This window comes from Mus caroli, unplaced genomic scaffold (genome assembly GCF_978045245.1).
Source record: "Mus caroli unplaced genomic scaffold, Mus_caroli_1 scaffold_5, whole genome shotgun sequence".
NCBI classification, from domain to species: Eukaryota; Metazoa; Chordata; class Mammalia; order Rodentia; family Muridae; genus Mus; species Mus caroli.
The window spans coordinates 128,588,811-128,612,426 of record NW_028227260.1 but is presented as its reverse complement, the minus strand read 5'-3'; the positions used below and the strand labels follow the sequence as shown (position 1 = coordinate 128,612,426).

Below are 23,616 nucleotides of genomic sequence, written 5' to 3'. Positions count from 1 at the left end.
TGGAGGAGACGGTCGCAGAAAGAGGGACCGGAGGGCAGTCCGCTACCCCAGTCCCCAGCCCCTGGGGGCTGCTGGGTAGCCATGGACTTGTACCTAAGCAACTGTATAAAGGCTGCTGAAACTGCTGCCTCCAAAGCAGCTTCTCGCGACATAAACAACAAAGATACCTGTAGTAACGTGAGTGGTAACCTATCCACAGTGTCCACTTGTTTATCGCCCGTCTTTCTTGCCCAGGGCAGCAGGTGGAATGATGGGGATAGAGCCTGGGCTGGGGGACAGAAACAGGGCAGTTTGGGTTTGTTTGGGGGTTTTTTGGTTTTTTATTTTTTGTTTTTAACTAAGGTCACCTTCTGACTAGGGAAAGGAGTGATTCAAGGTGCCACTGGCTGATACTCTTGGGCAGGACCCAAAAGTAGGGTAGTGGCTTACGAACTGGTGAGGCAAGGAGTTTCTTCCACCCAAGTGCCTAACAACCTGGGCTGTGCTATCTGGTTGGAGTGAGGCAACTGATGTAAGCTAAATGAGCACTTCCTAGTAGAAAAGACAAAAATTTCTACCTTCTTTCCACAGAAAAAACAGAAACCTACCATTCCAAAGATTGGACCAGCTAATCTGTTAGATTTGCCTCTCGGGGCCAAACTACCTGTTATCCCAGGAAGTAATAGTATATTCTACACAACAAATATAAGTGAAAAGGTAAACTATGTTCTAATGGTGTTTAAGTGGATTGCTTTACCCTTTTTTAGCTGTTGGATTTGAAACATCTTGATATGATTACAATTCGTGTATCACCTTCATTTTCATACAAATAGAATTAAATGAGCTACAATGTTTTAGCCTTAAACCCACTTTAATAATAGAAAGCCCCAGAAAGAGCTGCAATCACTCTCTCCAGACTTTTCTCTAACCACAGCATCAAGGTGACAAATTGAGGACATTCTGAACTACTCATGTACAATATGATGATTTCCTCTTCTGTGCCTTGATCCTTCTGGCCTATCATGTACGCTCCTCTTGCTCCTGACAGTCTACCCTGAACTCTGTATACAGGAATTGGACTAAGGTTGAGGTTATGTAGGTAGATCAGAGTTAATACTAACGCAAGGATTAGACCTGGAGGATAAGAGGGAAATTGAAAGGCAATGGATTTAGCCAGACCAGCCCATCACATTCTCTCACTTTGGTTTCTGCTTACATTTTTTCAATGAACATTATAATTTCAATAAACTGATGTTTTAAAATGTGATCTCATGAATTTTGCAATTGCATTCATTAATTTCAAATCTGTTTCTTTTGGCAGCTTTTCCGGCCTTCTTTTGGCTTTAACCTTAGTGACCCATATTGTAAACTGATGGAAACCACCTACAAAAGTCTTCATGATCCACACCTAAAATCATACTTCAAACGAAAAGACATTCTCAAGAAACTAAAAAAAGAAGGATACATCACAGGCAATAATAAAGTGCGTTGAGGCCTACTTCTGACCAGCAAAAAAAAATCTAAGCACTTTCTAAGTGCTCTGATACTGGGCCAACTTCTAGTTGACCACTCGTAGATACCACAGAAGAAAGCCAAGAAAATGCTTAGTATTCGGTGGCTGTTTTTCTTGTAAAAACATTCTAGTTGACATTTTTGAATGATAGGAAAGATAATTACCAAACCATTTTTGGTATGCAGACACACTGATACATTTGTTTTTCATACTTCTAAGAAATTTTGACTTGGAACTGTATTAGTGAAATGATATTTAGAAGGTTTTTGGAGGTTCAGTTGCCTAAAGATAGTGATTTAAAAAATGTTACAAAATGCATATCATTATACTTGATCCTAAACCTGTTAGTAAAATGAATGATCTTATACTCTTCACTAAATGTGTTATAGTTTTTACAATTCTACAATAATGTTTATCATATTTGGATTTGTAGGTTGTATGTTCATTAAAAGAACTCAACAAATACAGACAATATCTGACCACTTTAAAAATCGATTTTGAACGGAATTATGTAAGAGAACAAGTAAGTTAAACATTTCCATTTGTTTTATTTGGGACCCATAAAAATTTTTCTGAAAAGGTAGACCCTTTGCACAATATTTCCATAAAATATTCTTGGAATACAGTTTCTATAAAGAATTTATAAAAGGCATCCCATTTGACTTGTGGGAAAAGGACATGCAAGGCCTAAAAATAGATTAGCAGAATTAGCAGCTTTTAAAACTCAAAACATTTATGTAAGTTTACATTTTATAAAATATGTCAAAGGATACATTTATTGTGGCAAATATATAACATCCAATAAACATTTTCTTGCAGAAAATAATCGAAAATCAAGTAAACAAACTAAATGAAGAGAGACGAGCCCATGACAATGCTGCCGCCGCTGAGTTTCAGTGGTGGTTGCTACAAGAAGGGAAAAAAGCTAGCCCTCAACACGAACGCTTGATTAAACTCAGGTAGAGTCATAGTTCATGAATATTTCATGGGTACTTTGTAAAGACCCAAAACCACAAAAACATGAGAAATAATTGAAAATAGATTCATAAAAGTATTAGATACACTTAAGTCCCCCAGCGTTTTCAACATGGAAAACAGAAAGGGTACATCATTGCAGGCTAACAAGTTGGCTCAGTAATGTATACTCTTCCAGTGGACTAGGGTCTGATTTCCAGCACCCATATAGTGGTTCACAACCATCTATAACTCCAGTTCTAAAGGATCTGATGTCCTCTTCTGGCCTCCATGGGCACTGCATGCATGCAATGTGCAGATGTACATGCAGGCAAAACACCCATACACATAATTAAAAAAAAACATTATAAAGGGTACATTAAGAGTTTCAGGGATTAAGAACATTAATAACAATGCTATGAAGGTAAGTTCCTGCCTGAGAAATTAGAGCCAGCAGCAGCCCAAAAGGTAAGTCAGACTGTTCTAGAAATCCAAAGTACAAATCGCCAATCCTGAGAGCCAAGCCTGAGGTACCAAAGGAAGAGGGAGTATTGTTAACATGTTTTAAACATAAGTTTAAATTACTTTAAAGCCACAAGGAGCACATTACAGCAACTTTATTTAAGACTAATGCAACTATTATTCCATTCCTCTACCAACTGTGCATCCTCCTTCAGCTACTTAATCACACATTACCATTTAGAGATCAAACCTCAGCCTTAGAAGGGAAAGAGAAATGAGACGTATCTTAACTGAAAGCCAGTTCATTATCTGGCTCCTATAATCATATGGATTTATCTCACACTATACCAGAATGCATGTTGCTCTACCACAGTTGTAGGTAGGTATCCTAAAAGAAACATCCATTTTACGTTCCTTTATTTCACTTTTATTTAGACATTTAAATATGATTAATAATGAACTGGAAAAACTTGAAAACTCTGTGGGAAAACAAAGTACACTAGAAATGAATGAAGAAGACAGACAACATTGGGATGATGTTAGAAGAAAACTAAACCTACACCAAGAAGTTGAAGCGGTGAGGGTCAAAAAACTGTGAATGGGAAACTTGTATGGTTGTTTTATTTGTAAACAGTTGGTTCACTATATTGTGTGTAGTTCTTTTTCAATTTAAAGAGAAAGCCCAGGGCAGTCAGATGGATTCATAGGTAAAAGCACTTCCTATCCAAGCCTGTTGACTTGAGTTCAAGCTCCAGAACATATGGGAAATTAGGTGAGAGCTCACACTATAGAGTTGTCCTTTGAGCTCCACATGAGCTCTGACATGGCTATTTGTATAGTTTCTCTGTCAGAATACCTTTATAACCATCAAGTTACATGTGATATCCTCTCTGACTTCAAAAAAAAAAAAACACTCCCTTTTGCCAATATCTTTTGAGATTCATCTTTAGAGTCATGTTGTGCTGGATTAATGCTTTTAATAACAAAGCAATGTCACTCCTTTTCCATGCCATTGCATCCACCAAGACATTCCCAATGGGTGTCAGATAAGCACATCCAAACCCCAATGCAAGATTTGCTTTATTATTGGCCCAAATGTTGTTAAGCCATTGATTTGATCTAATTGGTGTATTGATTGAAGAAAGAGAAAATAGTTTTAAAATGAAATAAACATATGATGATCACTGTAATGGCATGTCCCTTAGGATTGGCAATTCAAGGAGATGTCACTTCTGTCAAAGATCGGAGACGAAGTTAAGAGAGAAACAAAAGTCGAAGAATATCATCGGAAAATCCGAGAAGAAATTAACCGAAAGGTAGTCAGCTTTTGCTGGACTTGGGCTATTTTAAGAACGGCTCTTGGCACATTTTTATATTTTGAAATATGGATTTTCAGAAGATAGTTATCAATGAAGAGACCCATTCTAGCCTAAGTCTGTAATTCAAAAAGTTCCCAGAAAGTTAAGTTAGATTGAGTTATGAAAAAAAAAATGCTTTCTCTAAGGAGTAAAGGGATTGCCTAGCATGCACAAAACCCTAGCTTTAATTTCCAGCTGGCAAGAAAACATGCACATGCATACACACAATTTCATGTTACGCTTTAAAAACTTACCTCTTACTACATTTCTTCAAATTCATTGTGAATTTAGATATCTCCAGACAGTAACAAAGGTGTGCTTCACATTTGAAATCATCTGTGTTGTGTTTTTACTGACAAGTTTCTATTTAAATTCGAAACATACTTAACATGTTTTTTTTAATATTTGATAGAAACAAGTAATGCTACAGAAAAGAATTGCCTACCATTTGCAAAAGCTTCAAGAGAAGGAAAGTAAAGAAGGAAAGCGGGAAGGAAGTACTTCTGAAAGCAAAAGACCAAGTGAAACAGGTGAGAAAGAGAGAAAAGACAAAGGAGACAGGTGGAGGCTGAACAACCACATAGTAAACACCTTATGCTTACATGCTTATAAAAAAGCTCCATGCAAAATTAAGTACTAGGAGCCCACAATTCCTCTGTCAGGCACTATGGGAGGCAACATATATAAAGTTTAACAAACAGACAGTAGGAAGAGATAGTATGCACACACAGGTAAGAAATGCAGAAGAAGATGAGAGAAGTAAGTTAAGACAGTTAAAGAAAACATTAAAAAGTGAAATAAAACAAACCAGTAAGAGAAAAGAACTCACAGAAATTAAAGAAAGGGATAGTGTACAAAGATCCGAGGAGAGGATTACAATGTACAATAAAAACAAGGACAAAAAACTTGAAAAGGAGGAAACACCTAGTAGATAAAGGTGATGAAAAAGAAATAATGAAGACCAGGACTGAGAGAAGAAAATCAGTAGAATCCAGCCTTAATAGACTTAATCGTGGGGTGGGGAGGAATGAAGAACATAAGAGCTAGGCAGAAGTAGAGAAAGAGGAAGAGTAGACAAGCAAGGGAGAGCTAGTGAAAAAAGAGTGAAAATTTGTAGTATGGAAGAAATTCCAACACACTCAGGGAAAGTGTGCAGGGTTTATCCAAGACACTTCAACCCTACAAAGCTAAAGAGGTGGAGCAGTAAAAAAAATAAAAGTAAGTTTAAAAAGGTAAGGAGGGGAAAGAGGGGTCTGTAACTGGCAAAGGGGAAGAGGCTGGGAGGAAGGGAGGTGGTGATCCAGAAAGGAAGTAAGGACAGGACAGCATGCTTGCTGAGGCTTTAGCTACATTGCAAAAGATGCTGTCTGAAAGAGGAAGAAAGAGAAAATGAGGGAGGGAAGGAGGAGGGAGAGAAGCAGGAGGGGTGAAAGGGAGGTAAAAGGGAAAGGGGGAGAGAAAAAGCAAGGGAGAGAAAAAAGGGAAGAGGAAGGAAGAGGAGGAAAAGAGACAAGAGTGAAAAGGGGGAAGAAGCAAGGAAGGAAGAGGAGGAAGGATTAAAAAGAAGGAAAAGGAGAGAGGAATGGAAAGGAAATGGATAACAAGAAGAGAGGAAAGAAGAAGGAGTAAAGATAGGTAGAGGGAAGGGTAAAGATGGGAGAAGGATGGAAAAGGTAGGAGGGAGAGGGAAAATAGGAGGAAAGAGGAGATGCGGAGAGAGATGGGAGGAGGGAGGGTAAACATGGGAGGAGGAAAGGGTGAATATAGGAGGAGGGAGGGGAAAACATGGGAGGAGGGAGAGTACACGTGGGAGGAAAGAGGGTAAACATAGGAGAAGGAAGAGGAAAATGGGATGCAGGAGGGGTAAACATGGGATGAGGGAGGAGGGAGAGGTGGGAGGAGGGAAGAAGAAATGGGAGAGAGAAAGGGAAGTAAAAGGAGAGAAATGGGGAATAAAAAGGAGGAAAGTGGAGGAAAGGGAGAGGAAAGGGAAGAGGGAGAAAGTGCAGAAGCAAGGAAAACTATCAAGGATGGGAAAGGGAAAAAAAGCCAAAAAGAAATGAAAAGTCTAAGACAAGGACAAAATAACAAGAATAAGAAAGAAAGAAGATAAGTTGTTTTTTTTTTTTTTAAGTCAGTGTGAACAAGAAAAAAGAAAAGGGAATTGTGTGGGAGATAAGTTTGAAAAGAAGAAGCCAGTAAGAAATCCAAACCTTATTGGGGGAAGGGGTATCAATTTTTAAAAAGACTAAAACATATGTTGACAAATCAAAAAGAAATCAGAAAACAGCAGAGCAGGAAAAGAGAAGAGTTTAAGAGGAGGAACTAATAACGTGCTAACTCATAAAAGGAAATGGAAAGAGAAAGGAGTAATGAAGGAGATGAAGTCTAGAGAGGTGAAAGAAAAGCAAAAGAAAGTTTGAAAACCAAAATGAACCAAGTAAAAAAGAAGTAAAAGTAGAAAACAAAACTTAAAAGGGAATAGAGCAGTAGAGACACAGTAAGGAACTGGTACAATATGGGTAGGAGATATTTTGAAAGGCCACTTAAAGAGTTGAAAGAAAATAGAGATGATCCTTGGTAGATAGGTAGGTTCCTGCGTATTTTCAGAGTAAAACAGGAAAAGCTAACAAGAAGTAGAAAGAGAAAGAATACATATAGAAAGAAAACTCGCAGGAGAACAGGGAACTCAAGCACATTGGGGGATTCAAGGTGTAAAAAGTATAAAATACACCGTATCCGGTAGAGGAAGCAATTCAGCAGACTGAATTCTAAAATGAAGCCAGTAAATTAAGACAACGGAAAGTGGATGAGGGGAAGCAGAGACTTAAAAAAAACAGGAGCCTGAGGAAGCAGAGAGATGTTTCTGTGATTATGACCATTTGTTGTTCTTGCAAAGGACCAACGTAGGTCCCAACACTCAGGTGACACAGAGGCCTGTAGCTCTCCAGTTCAGTGATCCACGCCCCTCTTCTGCAGGCACCAGAATACATAAGGTGCACACATATACACTCAGATACACACACACACACATAATGAAAATAACAGGAGCTTGTAAACAGAGGAAGACAAAGGAGCACAATGGAGGAAGAATGGCAGGAAAGGTAGTAAAAGTGTAGGAAGAAGGGGAAGAAGGAAATGATGAAGATAAGTGAGAGAAAGCAATCAGGAAAGGCGAGGAAAGAAAAGGCAAGAGAAGGAAAGGGTAAAAAGTATAAAAATGACGAGCAGGAAAATGGACAGTTTTTAAAATTTGGAAATATGGTAGTGAAAAAACAACTGAAAAGGAGTAAGTAAAGTGAAATAGATTTGTAGCAGCAAGAGAGATCTAAATTTTAATCAACATATAAACACAGTAAAAGATAACAGGCAAGTAGAGATAGAATCCACCTTAAAAGGATGAAGCCAGGGAATGGAGAGACAGCTTGGCGGTTAAGAGAACTATCTTCTCTTGCAGAAGACCTAGGTTTAATTCCCAGGGCATACACGGCAGATCAGCACTGTAATTGCAGATCCAGGGGATACAAAGCCTTTTTCTGACCTCAGGGTACCAGCTCATTTGGTTCACAGACTATTCATGCAAAACACCCATGGACATAAAAAATGATAAAATATGTTAAAAGAGGTGGAAAGAAAAATCTAGTGTGTGGAGCCAGTAGAAAGACGGTGTGAGAAAAATAAAAGGCAGGAAAGAGCTTGGTAAAGGTGTGACAATTTGTAAGAAAGGAAAGGAATTGGAGATCAAGGGAAAGGAAATAAGGAAAGTGAACAAGAGTAAAAAGAAGGAAGCAGGAAAGATAGGGAAAGGGAGGGAGGGGAAGGAAGGGAGAAAAACTTCAAAAAGAAACAGACCAGCAAGATAGGCACATATCTGTAATCCTAGCACCTAAAAGTCTTAGACAAGATAATTATGAATTGAGGACTGCAAAGTTAGAGTCTGTCTCATAAAAACAAAAGATGAACCCAGCAAGGAAGACTAAGCACCACTGTTGATGAAAAGCAAAGGTTTAAGGGTAGACACTAAAATACAGAACAAGGAATGACTGATTGGAATAGATAAGACTGTTTAAAGGAGAAAATAGGACATTTAAAGGGGAATTTGCATAGAAGTAGTAAAAGAAGAGGACAACAGAAGCCAGGAAAGAAAATAAGGAAAGGGGATTTCAAAGAACTAGACAGCAGTTCCAACTGTGTTCTTGGGGCATCTGCCACTAGAGAGCTAGAGTGGAAACAGGCAGAGTCAGTGGAGCTTGGCAAATACAAAATTCAGGAAGAGATGTCAGAGGAGAGGTGAGGAGGATCCGGTCAAAGGGACTTATTGACTTTTGCTGAAGACCAGGGAAATAAGATAACCCCTGAGGACTGGACAAGAACAAGGGACCAGGCTAGGCATTGAGAGTAGTCAAATGTAGGCTTGAGGAAAGTGGTGGCTGAACTGATGCAGCAAGACTTTTGTCCAAACTGGGCTTTCTGTGGAAGTTCAGCAAGCAGAAGATTTAGGAACCAATGGCGAGAGAACTAAGGAAAGTAGAAGAATCAGTAGAAGAAGATAAAATAAAGAATGATTGCTACAGATATATGTGGGAAGATGGGAAGATGTGAGGACAGACTTTAAAGGCAGAAGTCAGGCCCAAGGACTAACTCAGGTGCTCCTTTCTATCACCAGACTGTAGGAGCAAAAGGAGGACTGTAGTGATGTAGGAAAATCCAAAACAAATATGAACCAGGTCACAAAAAGAGAGAAGAAAAGAAAATAGAAGCTAGGGACAGAGGAAAGGAGAAAGGCAAAGTGTAGGGGAGGCATATAACTAACGTCAGGAGAGGATGTAGAAAAGAAAAGCATCCTATAAACAGGCAAAAGTGAACTGAGAATTAGAGACACAGAAATGGAGAAGAGAAGGGAGGGACTTGGGGAGGTTAGATAGGAAGAATTTTTAAAGGGGCACATCCACAGTTGGAAATTAAGAGGAGAAGGCTACTTTTTAAAAAGCCTATAAAACCTAAAGAAGATTGACAGTTCTGAAGGTAAGTGGTTACTTTGGCAGACATGCGGGTAAATAGAACTTGAAGATGAAAAAGCAGTAGAAGAAAATACTGGTGTGGGAAAGGGGGGGAGGAAAGAAAGGGTAGAGGAGAGGAATTGGTTCAGTGATATTTGTAGGAAGGAAGTATAGATATGCTTTTAGTCTCTCGTCAACTGTGTTAAAGCTCTGACTCATCAAGTGATTTAAGCCAAACACAGATGGGTGAGAGGATGGGGCTCCTTGCTTCTTGTTAGTACCTATTTACTAAGAAGTAAGGTTTAGCCTTTTCCTCTCTTATTGTCCTTTTTAAAACAGAGAAGCCAGGAGTAAACATAGGATAAAAAAATACAGAAAAAAGTAAAATAAAAACATTTTCAAATATGAGCAATATAGAAATTTAAAAAGCTTGAATAAAGAAAGATAAAAAGAAGGAAAGTGTATAAGGGAGGAATTGTTAAAGAGTTGGAGGGAATGTAAGACTGAGATGTACGGACTGGTAATATAAGTGAAATTATATTGTAGGGGACAAATTTTAAAAGTAGGGGTCAAGAAAAAGAGCAAAACCCCAGAAAATTGATCATTGATGGTAGATGGATGGATAGAGAGACAGATAGATGATGGATGGATGGATGGATGGATGGATGGATGGATGGATGGATAGAGATATATGGATGGATAGATAGATAGATAGATAGATAGATAGATAGATAGATAGATAGATAGATAGATAGATAAGCAGGAAGGTAAGCAAGTAGGTAAAAGGTGGGAAGAAAGAAAAGGAAAAACAAAAATTAGTATAGTAAAATAGTATATAAAACTCGATAGTTTTTAATAGTTTATAAAATAGTTTAATAGTATATAATGCTATAATGTATATTATATACATTAACATATAATAGTTTATAAACTAGTTTAATAGCATATAAAACTATTTGAATGAGACAAAGGGAAGCATTTTCGAGGCTAAACCTAATGAAAGCTGGACAGGATAATGCAAGCTAAAGGATTACAGGCAGCAAGCTGGAATGCATAGCGTTACAAGTTGCTGGGGTCACAGGATCCTGTCCTCTAGACAATAAAGAATGAGTCCCTTAGACTCGAGTGCTCCAACAAGTATCATTTATTAGAAAAGAGAACTCCTAATGCATGAAGAGTTTCAAGACGGGACACCATTAATTGCCAAGGACTGTGCATTTTTAAATGGTTACAGAACAAAGAGGAAGATAGGAAAACTTTAGGTATGGAGTTAAAGGTGACTTGTCTTGTGGTGCATAAGATGATAGGTTTCTTTCTTTCATGAGCCCAGAGGTCCATAATTAACTCAAACAATAATTGAAAGGTCATAAGACTTCACATGGGATTAGTGTCAGGAAATTCCATTGAGGTAGTTGGATCAGGGTCTTACTTCCTAGGGCTAAGTGACTAACTGCCTAACTGCCTCTTGCTTCAAGCCTCCCTAACTGCCTAACTGCCTCTTGCTTCAATCCTCCCTAACTGCCTCTTGCTTCAATCCTCCCTAACTGCCTAACTGCCTCTTGCTTCAATCCTCCCTAACTGCCTAACTGCCTCTTGTTTCAATCCACGCTAATAACAGTTGTCCCTAACTGCCTGCCTAACTGTCTTTTGCTTCAGTACCCCCTCAGAACAGGTGGCCCTAACTGCCCTTGGTATTGGGGAAAGAGAATTAGGATAAAGGCAGTTACAACTATTTCAGGCTGCGAAAGGGTATTGAAGACTAACAGCTCTCAGGGGTCCCATTTAGAGGTTTTTCTAATGAGCTATGGTAAAAGGTAGAAGACCTATTTCAGATTATGAAAACCATCTTGGGTCTAACGGATCTCAATCACAACACAAACTAGACGCAGAAGTGCAAAAGGCTAAGGCTCTCCAAGTTTAAAGGATCACATAAGCCATTGAGTTAAGGCTTTACAGTTGAGCTTTAATGGCCTGCATGGTGGACTCTAAGTAAACTGTCAAACTTGATGGAGATAGTTAATATTTCATTGGAGTTCGTGTAGTAAAAACTAGTAGACATAAACTCTAGGGACATACCAAGATGTGGATGGTTCCAAGGAAGGGCTTGGAGAATTGGAGGGTTGGTCACATTTAGAACGTTATTTTATTGAAGAGATTCGTAATCACAATCTGAGGTGGAGAGTCGGGGTAGGACTAGCTAAAAACGAGGAAACAATTGAAAGGTATAATGAAGAAAGAGGAATTAAAAATGGAGGAAGAGAAGGAGAAATGAAGTGAAATAGAGGGTATGAGGTGTGACTGGAGGAATCAAAAGACAATCAGGAGAAAAGAAGCTATGTTGAAATGGGGAAGAGATAGGAGGAAGAGGGCAAACAGGGTTACAAGGGGAAATAGAAGAGGCAGAGCGAACAAAAGATTAGATGAGACAGGGAAGACCATTTCCCCCTATTTTCATTAATTATTTGGTAATTTCATACAATGTCCCCTGATCACACTCACTTTCCACCTGTTATATTTAAGTGAGTGGCTACTGGGAGTTTGATCATGCTACACTGAGTATATGAGCAACAGAAATTGGACTTAGAAACGGCACTTTTACAAAGGAGTCATTAAAAAGTTCCTAATACAATTCAGTGACCAAGTGTGGCCTTCTGCCTCAGATGCTAGACTACATTAGTGACATTGTTCCCTCTGTTCAGACCTGATGATGACTACTTCTAGCAGAAAGATTTCACATATACATCATATGTGATAGTCACCTCAAATGCTCTCAAGACAAAATAGTGTACCTGCAATCATTTCTCTTGGGGCTGGGGCAGGAGGATTTAGTTGAAGTCCTGTCTGGGCAACACAGGACAAGACCAGAATAGGCAACTCTTCTAAGTTTCAAAGCTTCTGTTACAAACCTTAAGACAGCTCGTGCCATTGCTACTGAGCTGGAGGCTTGCCAAGGAAGCCTGGAGCCAAAAATTGACTTTAAGTATGATGACTAGAAAATAGAAAATTGTAGGCATACTCAATTTTGTTATGGTATCTGTTGTTTATAAGGCAAATCAATCTTCTCCTTAGCCATAACATGGTATATTACATACAGTGCTTATACAACAATATCACATAATCTATTGATCATTGTATTCAAATCCCTAATTACTCAGTTATATTGCTCCATCTACATTCACTTTGTGTAGCTGACAATTCTCAAGAGCGGGTCACAACACTGACTTTCTAACAGGCTCTGCTAGTGAATGTGTCTCTATACTTTGCCTTACCAGTGAGATCCTGAACAGACCTTAACCCATGCCTCTGCTTCTCCCACCCCTTGCTCAGCATCTCTACATCCTCCTCTTTCTGCTTAGTGAACTATCCATCCAGATTGCTGGCCTCGAATTGTTCTGAAACCTATGTTCCCAAGAACAAGGCCATGTACTTTCTTAACCTCGTCCTCCTTTTGGTCCTGAGCCTTTGAAGCCTACAGTAATAATATATCATGCCACTAGAAACATATATCTTATTGGCCACATAAATTTCTACAGCACCAGAGTTTTCTATATTGTTGTTATCGTGGATCATTCAGGAACATACCACTGAGTAGTCGTTACCATTTTAATATTTGACATTTTATCACTTTGTCATCTCCATTGATTAAAAATAAATATCTTTTTTTTTAAGCTTCCTCAATTCAAAAGCAACCAAGTTTCGCAGAGCCGAAAACGTCTCAAGAACATCAGGAACGAAAAAGTAACTGAAATGTTATGATTGGAAATTAGTAATTTTTAGGAATTCTGGCTTTGGTAATGATCACTTCTGCTTATAATGCAAAAAAAAAGCTCTGTCCTTTCCCATCAAATGGTGTCTTGTGGGTACCAATCATGAACAACTATCGCTGTCTTCACTCCTCTAGTCTAGACTCCCTAATTACTCAGGCATGTCCTCGCCATACTCCCAGAGCAAGATAACACCGCTTTTCTTTATTTGAACTGAGAAATCTCCAAACCTAATTCAGCACTCTCTCTCATGACTCCCACTACTAGACTCATCTCTGTATTGTTTATTCCAATGAGAAGCTAAAGCAACCCTTCAGCATGTGCCTCTGCAGATGGCAGCCCTCTGCCTGTGATCCCCTTCTTTCACCTGGAGAGCTGTCCTTCCAGATTTCTCAACAGAGGCTTTCCTCGTGCATCTGAAGGCTATGTCCCTGTGACTTAGTGCCAGGACCACTACCAGTGTGCTTTCTCACTCCCCACCTTCCCTTGTTCTATGAGTCTCTGATATAACACAGGAACATACACCATTGACAGCAGACATTTTTAATTCACCACATTTATGTACTAGCACAGCATTCCTCACTATTGTTCCCCTGGTTCTTTGGGAAGGCACAATTAAGTAGTAGTTATTTCAATACTTGTCATTAACTATTTTGTCTTTACCACTGCTAAAAATAAATGTCTTTTTTTTTTATAGCATCTATATCAAGTATGAGGACTAGCGTCTCCGAGAGACTGATGCAAGAATCGAGGGAATCAAAATGTAACTACTGGGTTGTAATTGGAATTTAGTAATAATTTATGATACTTGGTAGGGATCCTTCTTAGCATACAGATAAACCCACGGATCACACCTATCAAATGATGCCTAGCAATAGCATTTTCCAGTGGTGCTACCATCTCTACTGCCCTCTAGATTAGACTCTGGAACTAGTACTCAATGTGTATGGCTTTATCAGCATTCCCATGAGCAGGGAGACCCATTCTTTGCAACTGACAACTCTCCAAGCCCAATTTAGATCCTCATAGACACGGTTCCTTAACTTTTCCCCTGTGGTTTTCCTTACTAAGAGATCCCGAGGCAGATCTTCAGCTGTGTCTCTATTGGGCCACCTCTTGCTCTGCAGCTCTGCCTCACAAGAAGTTTACCTCCAAGTCTATTGCTCTGTCTCAAAAACCAACAATGCAGATGATTGAGTGGAGGTTCTGCTACTACTTAACTTAGTACTACTCAAGTCTATAAACTCATGAGGCTAGCAAAAAATCAAGAGTCCTGCCAGTACGCGTTCCCAATCCTGCCTTTCCTTTGACTTTGGACTCTTGAGACCTCTAGGAATATGTATTGTCACTTGCAGTAGAAATACTTTATTCACTACACACATTTCTATATGAATAGAATGTCACCCACTTTTGTTCCCCTTGTCCTTTTAGAAATAAATGCACAACTGGGTAGTAGTCAATGATTCTTTTAATATTTGTGATTTTTCTAATTTTGTCATCTCCATTGTTAAAAACAACTATCTTTTTTTTTTTTTTTTTTTTTTTTTTTTTTTTTTTTTTTTTACAGCCACCTCACAAATGACAAGGACCAGTTTTGATGAGGACCAATCATCACTTTACAAACTTCTGGAAACACGATGTAAGTAAAATTTTATAATGCAGAAATTCTCCATCCCTTTCCACTAAATGTTACCTTGGGGTTAATGCTTAGGAACTGTGTCATCTTCTCTACTGCCCCCTGAAGAAATGCCTTAACTACTCAGTGATATTCTCTCCACACTGCTAGAGCAGGATACACCACTTTTTACAACTGACAGCTCTCCAAACCCAATTCAGAATCCCAACTTTCTCTTGACTCCCACTACTAGACTCATCTCTGTATTATTTATTCCAATGAGAAGCTAAAGCAGCTCTTCAGCATGTGCCTCTGCAGATGGCAGCCCTCTGCCTGTGATCCCTTTCTTTCACCTGGAGAGCTGTCCTTCCAGATTTCTCAACAGAGGCTTTTCTCGTGCATCTGAAGGCTGTGTCCCTGTAAACTTAGTGCCAGGACCACTACCAGTGTGCTTTCTCACTCCCCACCTTCCCTTGTCTCTGATACAACACAGGAACATATACAGCAGACACATTTCATTTCTCATTTACATATCTGCAGCATAGAATGTTCCCCTGGCTCTTTTGGGAAGTCCCAATTTAACATTTGCCATCATTTTAACATTTGTCATGTTATCTGTTATTTTTCTCCTGTTAATAAACACCTCCTCCCTTTAAGTTTCTCCAATAGATAGAAGGAGATCAAGTTTGGCTGAGGATCAAGCATTTCAAGAAGTTTTGGAACCGAAACGTAATTGAAATTTTATCATTAGAAATCAGTAATTTGTGGGAACTCTAGATTGGGTAATGTAATGAACTCTTCTGATTAAAAAGTAGAAAATCCTCTATACTCATGCAAAATGGGATATTTGGGGTAATACTCTCGCCATCTTGTGTCTCCCTGAGTTAAACCCCCTAATTACTAATTTGGTGCTAACCCCACTGTGTTCTAGAGTGAAAATAGAGTGACTCATCTTGTGGGTGACAACTCTGCAAAGCCCCATTTATAACCTTGACGTTGCCAATAGTCCTTGCTATTGAACTGCCTCTGTCCTTCTCTATTGCCAATGTGATTCTGAGGTAGATCTTCAATCTGTGCCTCTGCTGCAGCCACACCTTGCTCAGCAGCTCTGCCTTTCAAGGAGGTTTTACCTCAAACTCAGATACATCAAGCCTGTGGCCAAGGAGAGCTACAAATGCTGCCCAATACAAAATTATAAACTTACTTAAACAGTAAAGATATTTTTGGCATTATTGTTTGTAACACAATTCCACATTTCTCGAGTATGAATATTGCAGATGACAGCAATGTGACATGATATCCGAAGGTTGGGCACACCTGCCTAGAAAGTTATCCTTTCATGTTTCTTGTGAAACTTGTGACCTTCACAACTTGTTAAATCATTTCCCATGCAATAGAAATGGGTTAAATACAACATGTGTTTGTACAATGGGAGTGTCCCTCACTCTTACTACCTTTGTCTTTTCAGAAAATCTTAACTGAGTTGTAGCCATGATTGTAATACTGGAATTTTACTCTGGTACTTGCACAATTAAAAATAAATGTCTGTTCTTTCTTTTAAAGACTATCACCATTCCAGTGGGAAGAAAACAAGTTTTGCTGAAGAGACAGTGTTTCATGAACATAATGAACAAAAATGTAATTGAAATGTTATTCTGGAAAGTTAGGGATTAGTGGGAATATAAAGTTTGGGAATCTCTTCTGTTAAATGAAAAGGGAAAACAATCCTCTGTCATCCTCTGTCAGATGATGTAGTTTTGATAGTACTCATGAACAATGTTACTATCTCCATGGCCTTCTGGGTTAGACTCCAAATTCCTCATTCAGTGTTAGTCTTTCCACCCTCTCAAAGCAGGGAAGTCCCCCTTTTGTAATTCCAAGCCCATTTTGAAGCCCCAACTCTCCTGCATTCCCTGCTTCTTAACGCATCTCTACTTTGCTATTATCAATGAGATGCCGGAGATATACCTACAGCCTGTCTCTGCTGCTGCCATTTCTTGATCACCAGTTCTGCCTCCTATGTTGGTTTTGCCTCTAAATGCTTTATTGTGCCTTGAGAACTCTCCTTTCATGTTCTTGAATGGAGACTGCTGTTTCTGAAACCCATGGCTCTAGGAACCTTAGAGGACCAAGCCTTCTGCTAGGGTACTTTCTGTCTTTCCTTGACTTTGAGGGTTTGAGATCTACTGTATCAGTAGTTTCCAATGCTGCACAAACGATATTCATCATGTAGACTTTCTGTATCAGGACAGTGTTACCCAACTCCTGTTCTCCTAGTCTTTGGGGAAACCTCAGCTGTAAAGTAGTCAATTGTCATGTTAATATAATGAATGTCATTGTATCAATTTGTCAATTCCTTTGTTAAAAATAGATGTCTTTTTTTTTTAAAGATGATCCACCAAACACAAGAAGAAGGAGTTTTGCTAACGACAAATTCATGGAAGACCTTCTAGAAGCAAAATGTAATTGCATTTTCCTGCTTAGAAATTAGTAATTTATGGGACTAGGTACTTTATGGTTTGGTATTTATCTCTACTGCATACAATGCAGATAATCTGTTATCATCTATAATCCATTATCATCTATCTACTGGTATATTTGGGGAGATGGATACTAACTCTGCATACTTTCTCTGTCACCCTCTCAGTTCCACTCCCCGTTCACTCAACTGCTGTTGCTCTTTACACTTTTTCACAGTAGGGTAAACTACATTTCCTGAACACAACTCTACAATTCAGTTAGAACAATGATCACCTGCCTTCACTGTATAGTCCATATAACTGAGCATGTCTCTATACATTTCCACCACCAAAGAGAACTAAGGCAGTCCTTTAGCCTCTGATCTTGTTACCCTATGTTCAGATGCTCTGCCTGGCAGAGAGTTGACTTCTAACTTATTTTTCTCTACCTAGTGAACTCAGCTGCTATGCTGCTGACAGAGGAGGGCCTGGGACTCTGGAAACAGAATATTGTCTTTGACCCTTAACCGGTGTCCTTTGTCAGTCCTGCTCTTCCTTGGCTTTATGCTTTTGAGACCTACACTAACATGTCACAACATCCCTCAAGGCAGAAATACCTTGACACACATTTTTTACCATGCATGTTCCCCGAGGCCTTTAGGCAAAACACAATGGAGTAGTACTAAAACTTGGCTTTGTAACATTGGATGTTTTACCATTTCCACTTTTGAAATTGATGTCTTTTTTTCCCTTTAAGATCTTTATCAAAATACTAAGAGAACAAGTTTCAGTGACCAGAAACCAATGGAAGACAATCTTCACTCAATATGTAATTGAAATATTATTATAATTTCATTAATTCATGGTTGGCAATGCTTTTGTCTATGGAATGACATATCCCATAATAGTACTTGTGAAAAGTGCCATCACTCTTGTGGTCCATTGTATTAGCTTCCCCCAATTAATCAATTGGTGCCTCTCTCTCCACACTGCTAGAGAATGTAGCTCAGTGTTTTTACAGGCAACAATTCCCCAAGCCCAGTTCAAAGCACAGCTCCCATTACTGTGGACTTAGCTTTGCTCATTTCTGTCTCCAACAAGATCTAGGGTCAGATCTTCTGTGTCTGACCTTGCTGCCACCCCTTTCTCAGCACCTAGACCTTTCAGGGATGGTTTATCCTGAATCTTTGTTCCATTTGGAAAACTATCTTACCATATTGCTGAACAAAGGTTCTACTAGATCTCTGAAGCCTGGGGCCCTACAAGTCGAGAAGGATCAAGGCACCAGCCAGTCATTTTTCTTTCTTTTTTTTTAAATCCCTTTTGTTTTGAGATAGGGTTTTTCTGTGTATCACTGGCTGTCCTACAACTCAGTTTGTAGACCAGGCTGGCCTCGAACTCACAGAGATCTGCCTGCCTCTGCCACCTGAGTGCTGGGACTAAAGGTGTGCGCTACCTCTGCCCAGCACCTGTGTGACTTCTTAGCCCTGCCCCTCTTTTAACTGCAGTGGCATATTCATCACTGGAGGCAGATGTTTATTTACCACCTATATTTCTTCAACAAGATAGTGTTCCTCAGTCTTGCTCCTCTAGAGATTTTAGAAAAGCCCAACTTGGTAGCAGTCAGTGGCACTTTTATTAGCTCCTGTTTTCTCCTGTTGACAATTTGACTATTAACTCACTTGTCTTTTCTTTTAGTGACTTCACCCAGTACAAGGAGAACAAGTGCTTCAGACCAGAGAATGTTTTATGAACCTATCCAAATAAAATGTAATTGAAATTTTGGTTATTATAAAATAGTAATGAGTGGGCATACTGGATTAGGTAATGGACTTTTCTGCTAATAATGCAAAGAAAGGCCTCTAGCTTCGTTCATCAAATGATGGCGTTGAAGCAATGTTTACCCATGATTACGCCCTCTCGGTTATCCTATAGATTGGAAGTCTGATTACTTAATTGGTACGCCTCATCTCATAGTCTCATGAGCAGGGAGGGCTACTTTTCCCAGTCAGCATCTCTCCAAGCCCCGTGTCTGCTGGTGCCTCTACTGCTGCCACCCCTTACCCTTTGGCTCTGTTTCCCAGGGAGGTTTTCCATCTGTCTATTTTTGGTTCCCCTAGAAAATTCTCCTCACACATTGCTGACAAGGTGGTCTACTGATGCTTCTGAAGCAATATGAACCAAGCAATAACCAAGAGCTCTGCTTATGGGCTTTATTAATCCCATCTCTTTAGCTTTGTGCTTTTGAGACCTAGAGTGACAAAGTCATGTCACTGGTAATAGAAATATTTTATGAACCACATATATTCCAACAGCAATAGTTTTGCCTACTCTTTTTCCCTGTTTTTTTTTTTTTGAAAAGTCCAACATTAGCAGTCTGTCATTCTTTAATATTTGTTATTTTGTCCTTTTCACTGCACAAATTAACTGTCCTTTTGGATTTTTTTGGTTCAAGCAGCTCCACCAACTATAAAGAAAACAAGTTTCGCTGAGGAAAAATCATTTCAACAGCTTATGGAAGCAATAAGTAATTGAATTTTTATTATTACAATTTAAAATATATGGGAATACTGGATTTAGAAAAGACCTCTTCTGCTTATAATATGAAAAAGAAATCCTCTAATTTAAGTGCATGATTTAATTTGGGTAATGCTTTTGAATAGCATCCAAGTTCCTATTGCCCCCTGGATAAGATGCTCTCTCCATACGCCCCCCGCTTCAGACTAGACCACTCTTTACAGTTCACAAGTCTTTTAACATATCTTTGTACCTTTCTATTCCTAAGAATATCCAGAGGCAGTTTTTCAGTCTATGCCTCTGGAGCTGCCATCTATGATGCTGCCACCCACCAAGTTGTTCCATGGCTGTGACTATAGGAAAGAGGGGTAGCCTTTGTTCCATTTGCATAACTGTCCTTCCTTAGTGCTGAATGAAGAATATATTGAGGTCATTGAAGCCTCTGGCCCTAAGAACCTGAGAAGCAAGGGCCTTGCCAATGTGCTTTCTGGGTCCCATGCTTCCTTTAACTTTGATCTTGGAGATATACAGTAACAAGCATTCCACTGGCAGCAGAAATACCTTATATACACATATTTCTGCAGCTGTGGACTAATTAGTCTCTACTCTTGTTCCCCTGGTCTTATTCTCAAAAGCCTGGTAGCAATCACTTGCCAATTTTTATTACTTGCTATTTTATCTTTTTCTATGACCATTATTAAAACTCAATGTTTCTTTTTTTTTTTAAGCGCCTCCACAGTATGCAAAGAAAACGAGCATCTCAGACCAGAGATCATCTCAAGACTCTCTAGAAACCAGACGTAATTGAAATTTTATGGTTTAATATTTGTGGGAATACTGGGTAGAGCAAAGCATAAGGAAAATTTTGTTGTGATGGAAACACTTATTGGTTCTAGTGATTGTTTCATGAGTTTAATATATCAAAACTAAAGAAAGTATACATTTTCATTATATGCAGTTTATTCTATTTCATTGATAATTAATAAACTTCCAAAATCATATGATTTTCTTTTGGTTTACCTTAGGATCAAGCCATCATTCTCAAAATAACATGAAGGTTTTTGTTAAGACATCAACGACTTTACCACCTCAACAGAGGGGTATACAAAATACATCAAATCACAAGGTAGAAACTTGTATCACATATGTTCTGCATTGATGGTGAATTTATCTAGTTTTTGTTTGTATGGGATAGCCTCTTCCTTAATTTGATATTGTGTAGTCAGAAATGATGGAGTTCTAGGTGGGTCTTTACCATCTCTATGACAAAGTATGCTGAGTCAGCTTTATGCTTAGCATACTATAACTTTAGCAGAAAAGAGTGTAAGCATTGTATGATGGTGGTGATCATGAGAGTGATGCTAATGACAAAGGCAATAGTTCACATTTATTGAGAGTCTACTGTGGGCCAAGTCCTGGGGTTAAGCAAGAATGAAAAAGAAATGTAGGTCAGCTAAGATATGGAGATGTGAGATAGTGACCATCTAAGTATAAAGCACACTTAAACAAAACTTCTCACACATTCCAAAAGATTTCATTTGTATAAACATCAGTGGGAGTACAGAAGATCTAGAGACCAGTCCTGCCTTGAGAGCTCTAAACAGGCTTTACTAAAGGAATGTTTAGATGATTTAAACCTTGTGATATAAATAGGGTTTTTCCACTTTGATAGATGTGAGGATATGTTGAGGTGATATTGAAGATGGAGTGAAAGTATGGGAGCATGAGGCAAAGAAATGAAGGAGATGACCCTGTAAAGATAGATTGAAGCCAGAAACTTGTTGAAGTGTGGACATTGACGTTTCTTAGTTGCAGTGTGAAGGGAAGAAAGAATTATTTGGATTCTAAAATGAAAATCTAGCTGCCATTGTGGAAAAGATAATGGAGGAAAAGAAAACAGAGAGAAAGCTAGTTCCAAGTCTCCTGGGACAGCTGTGATAAAAATGTAGAGTACAGGGATTGGGAAGTTAGTTGGGTAGCAGAGTGCTTGCCTAGCATGTAAAAGGAGCTGGGTTCAGTGTAAGACTAAAAAATGAAACCAGGACCCAAGCTAAGGCAGTGGCCATGAGATTGAACTAGAGGCCACATATTCAACTGATCACAGGATTATATTCAGGACTTGGCCACTAAATAGCTGTGTGACTCCTTAGGTAGATGAGGAAGGTAGTGACAGTTTTATGTGTAGGTTCTGAAGTGCTTGCCCTCCCTTCATATGAGAAATCATGATATTGGGTTGTATTTGTTCTAGAAGCTGCACTCCTTCGGGTCAGAACTGTCTATTTTAGTTCCAAGAAGTGTGCTAAATTGGATTGGATTAGCCTCCTCTGAAACAAAAAGAAACAACTCTTAATGGTTTTTGGCATTGAGTACTGCCCATGTATCTAGTCAAAATAATAGAGAAGAGAAGCTAATTTGAAAAGATGGGGTAGTCACATAATTTTAAATTTTGAACATTGTTATATTTTGGTACCTGTGTGAGACACCCAGAACAACCCTGGTATTATTTATTAGCATTGAGAAGCAGGCTAGGGAAAGAGGTGGGGATTGATGTGGGTACTGTGTTGGGTTGCTGTAGGGTGGGTTAAAAATCCCTTTTTGAAGCTTAATTACTAATGTTGTCTCTTGACTGTTGTATTATCCAGTATGATAAAGTATCCGCAAGGACATCACATCATTCACATGACAGAGGTAAGAAAAGGAACAATGGTCATAATGGTTTTATTTTTCAGTTAAATAACTAGTTTTGTATTTCTTCATGATTATAAAGTTCCTGCTTCTTTTGCTACAAAAGTTTAAATTATAGTGGTATTCATGTCATTCTTCTATTTTGGAGCAGTGGCTAGATGAATAGGCCCTTTTGGAATTTGGAACATAACGAACTTAGGGTCTTTGCTATATCTGTCTATACAGATAGGCCAAGTTCTTCTAAAATTACACTGTGGTTTAGGAGTTTTGATGAAGAAAAGTCTCCCAAGAAGGTGTCCACCCTCCACTGCTTTACTTTTCTCATAACATAGCGAAGCCCATCTTCTATCTCCTGAGGGCTGGACTCGAGATTAGGTACACCTCTTGCTAGCTTCTACAAAGCTTTCCTAAGTATATTACACACACACACACACACACACACACACATGCCCACGCACTCGAACACACACACCTATGAAGAACACTAAGACATCAACACCTGGATGGTTGCCAAGTCTCTAATATCTACTGTGCACAAAATCAAATGTTTCACATTCCACTGAACCAAAGTCCTGTTTATTCATTCCTCCTATTCTTGCCACGATATAAAGCTTAACTCATTTTTTTACTCTATTGCTTATATTTCACACCCTATATTTTTTGTATTCTGATCTTAAACTCTCACAACCCTAGTTCCTTTCTCTGTGTGTTATTCTGCTATGCACTCTTGCAATAATCAGCCCCTAGTCTCCACTTCATATGAGCTGATCCTACTGTCACTGAGAATATAATCTTTCTGAAAGGCAGCTTTCAACATAGGATTCTTCCACTGGAAAGTCCTCAGTCATTCATTCCCCTGAGTGAAGGGTGAAAGAGCTCCTCCTCCTGGTGGGCTACAAGGACAGTGAGGGTAGTTGAGGCTTCCAAATAAAATTAGGATTAGACATTAGGGAGCCTTGGGGCAATGGCAGCCATTGGAATGTAATAAGAATTTTAAGAGCCATGAAATTGTCCTATCTGTGGAGGGTCTGTTTTGTCTTCTATAAATAATACCCCTTTGTATCAGGCAGTGTAGACATTCTGTATTCCCAGCAAAGGAGACTGTTTGCTAGTTTTATATTTAAAGGTAACTCTTCTTCATCCCAAGCTTCTGATCCGTCTCACTGTCTGCAATCAACTGCACTTTCCAGACAATCGTGCCATGATATTCCAACGCATGAAGTAGATCCTTCTTTTCGAAGAAACACGCATAAACGGAGCAAGTGATTTGTGAAATTATGGTCACGGTTAAAAATTTCATTCATTAAATG

At 39.0% G+C, this 23,616-nt stretch overlaps 1 protein-coding gene across 2 annotated transcripts; it reads left to right on the top strand.

The window, feature by feature from the left end:
* LOC110286968 (uncharacterized) lies at nucleotides 1-23,616 on the top strand. 2 transcript variants are annotated; one of them, XM_021153657.2, is made up of 21 exons: nucleotides 1-177; nucleotides 571-696; nucleotides 1,301-1,462; nucleotides 1,926-2,015; nucleotides 2,312-2,451; nucleotides 3,344-3,485; nucleotides 4,114-4,224; nucleotides 4,679-4,796; nucleotides 12,936-13,004; nucleotides 13,728-13,793; nucleotides 14,598-14,669; nucleotides 15,303-15,374; nucleotides 16,209-16,283; nucleotides 17,036-17,107; nucleotides 17,862-17,933; nucleotides 18,803-18,874; nucleotides 19,563-19,631; nucleotides 20,350-20,421; nucleotides 20,647-20,747; nucleotides 22,264-22,309; nucleotides 23,454-23,616. In XM_021153657.2, exons 1-21 carry the CDS (start codon nucleotides 82-84, stop codon nucleotides 23,570-23,572), a joined length of 1,962 nt encoding a protein of 653 aa, XP_021009316.1. In that variant the 5' UTR covers nucleotides 1-81; the 3' UTR covers nucleotides 23,573-23,616. The 2 variants fall into 2 exon arrangements, with proteins under 2 accessions (XP_021009316.1, XP_021009314.1); XM_021153655.2 differs by having other exon boundaries at nucleotides 19,560-19,631.

Bases quoted from the DNA above. Each gene is read 5' to 3' on its own strand.
- LOC110286968 (XM_021153655.2), top strand. From the start codon at position 82: ATGGACTTGTACCTAAGCAACTGTATAAAGGCTGCTGAAACTGCTGCC. The intron at 4,225-4,678 runs GTAGTCAGCTTT...AATATTTGATAG, and splicing joins GAGAAGAAATTAACCGAAAG to AAACAAGTAATGCTACAGAA. The intron at 17,108-17,861 runs GTAATTGCATTT...TTTCCCTTTAAG, and splicing joins AGACCTTCTAGAAGCAAAAT to ATCTTTATCAAAATACTAAG.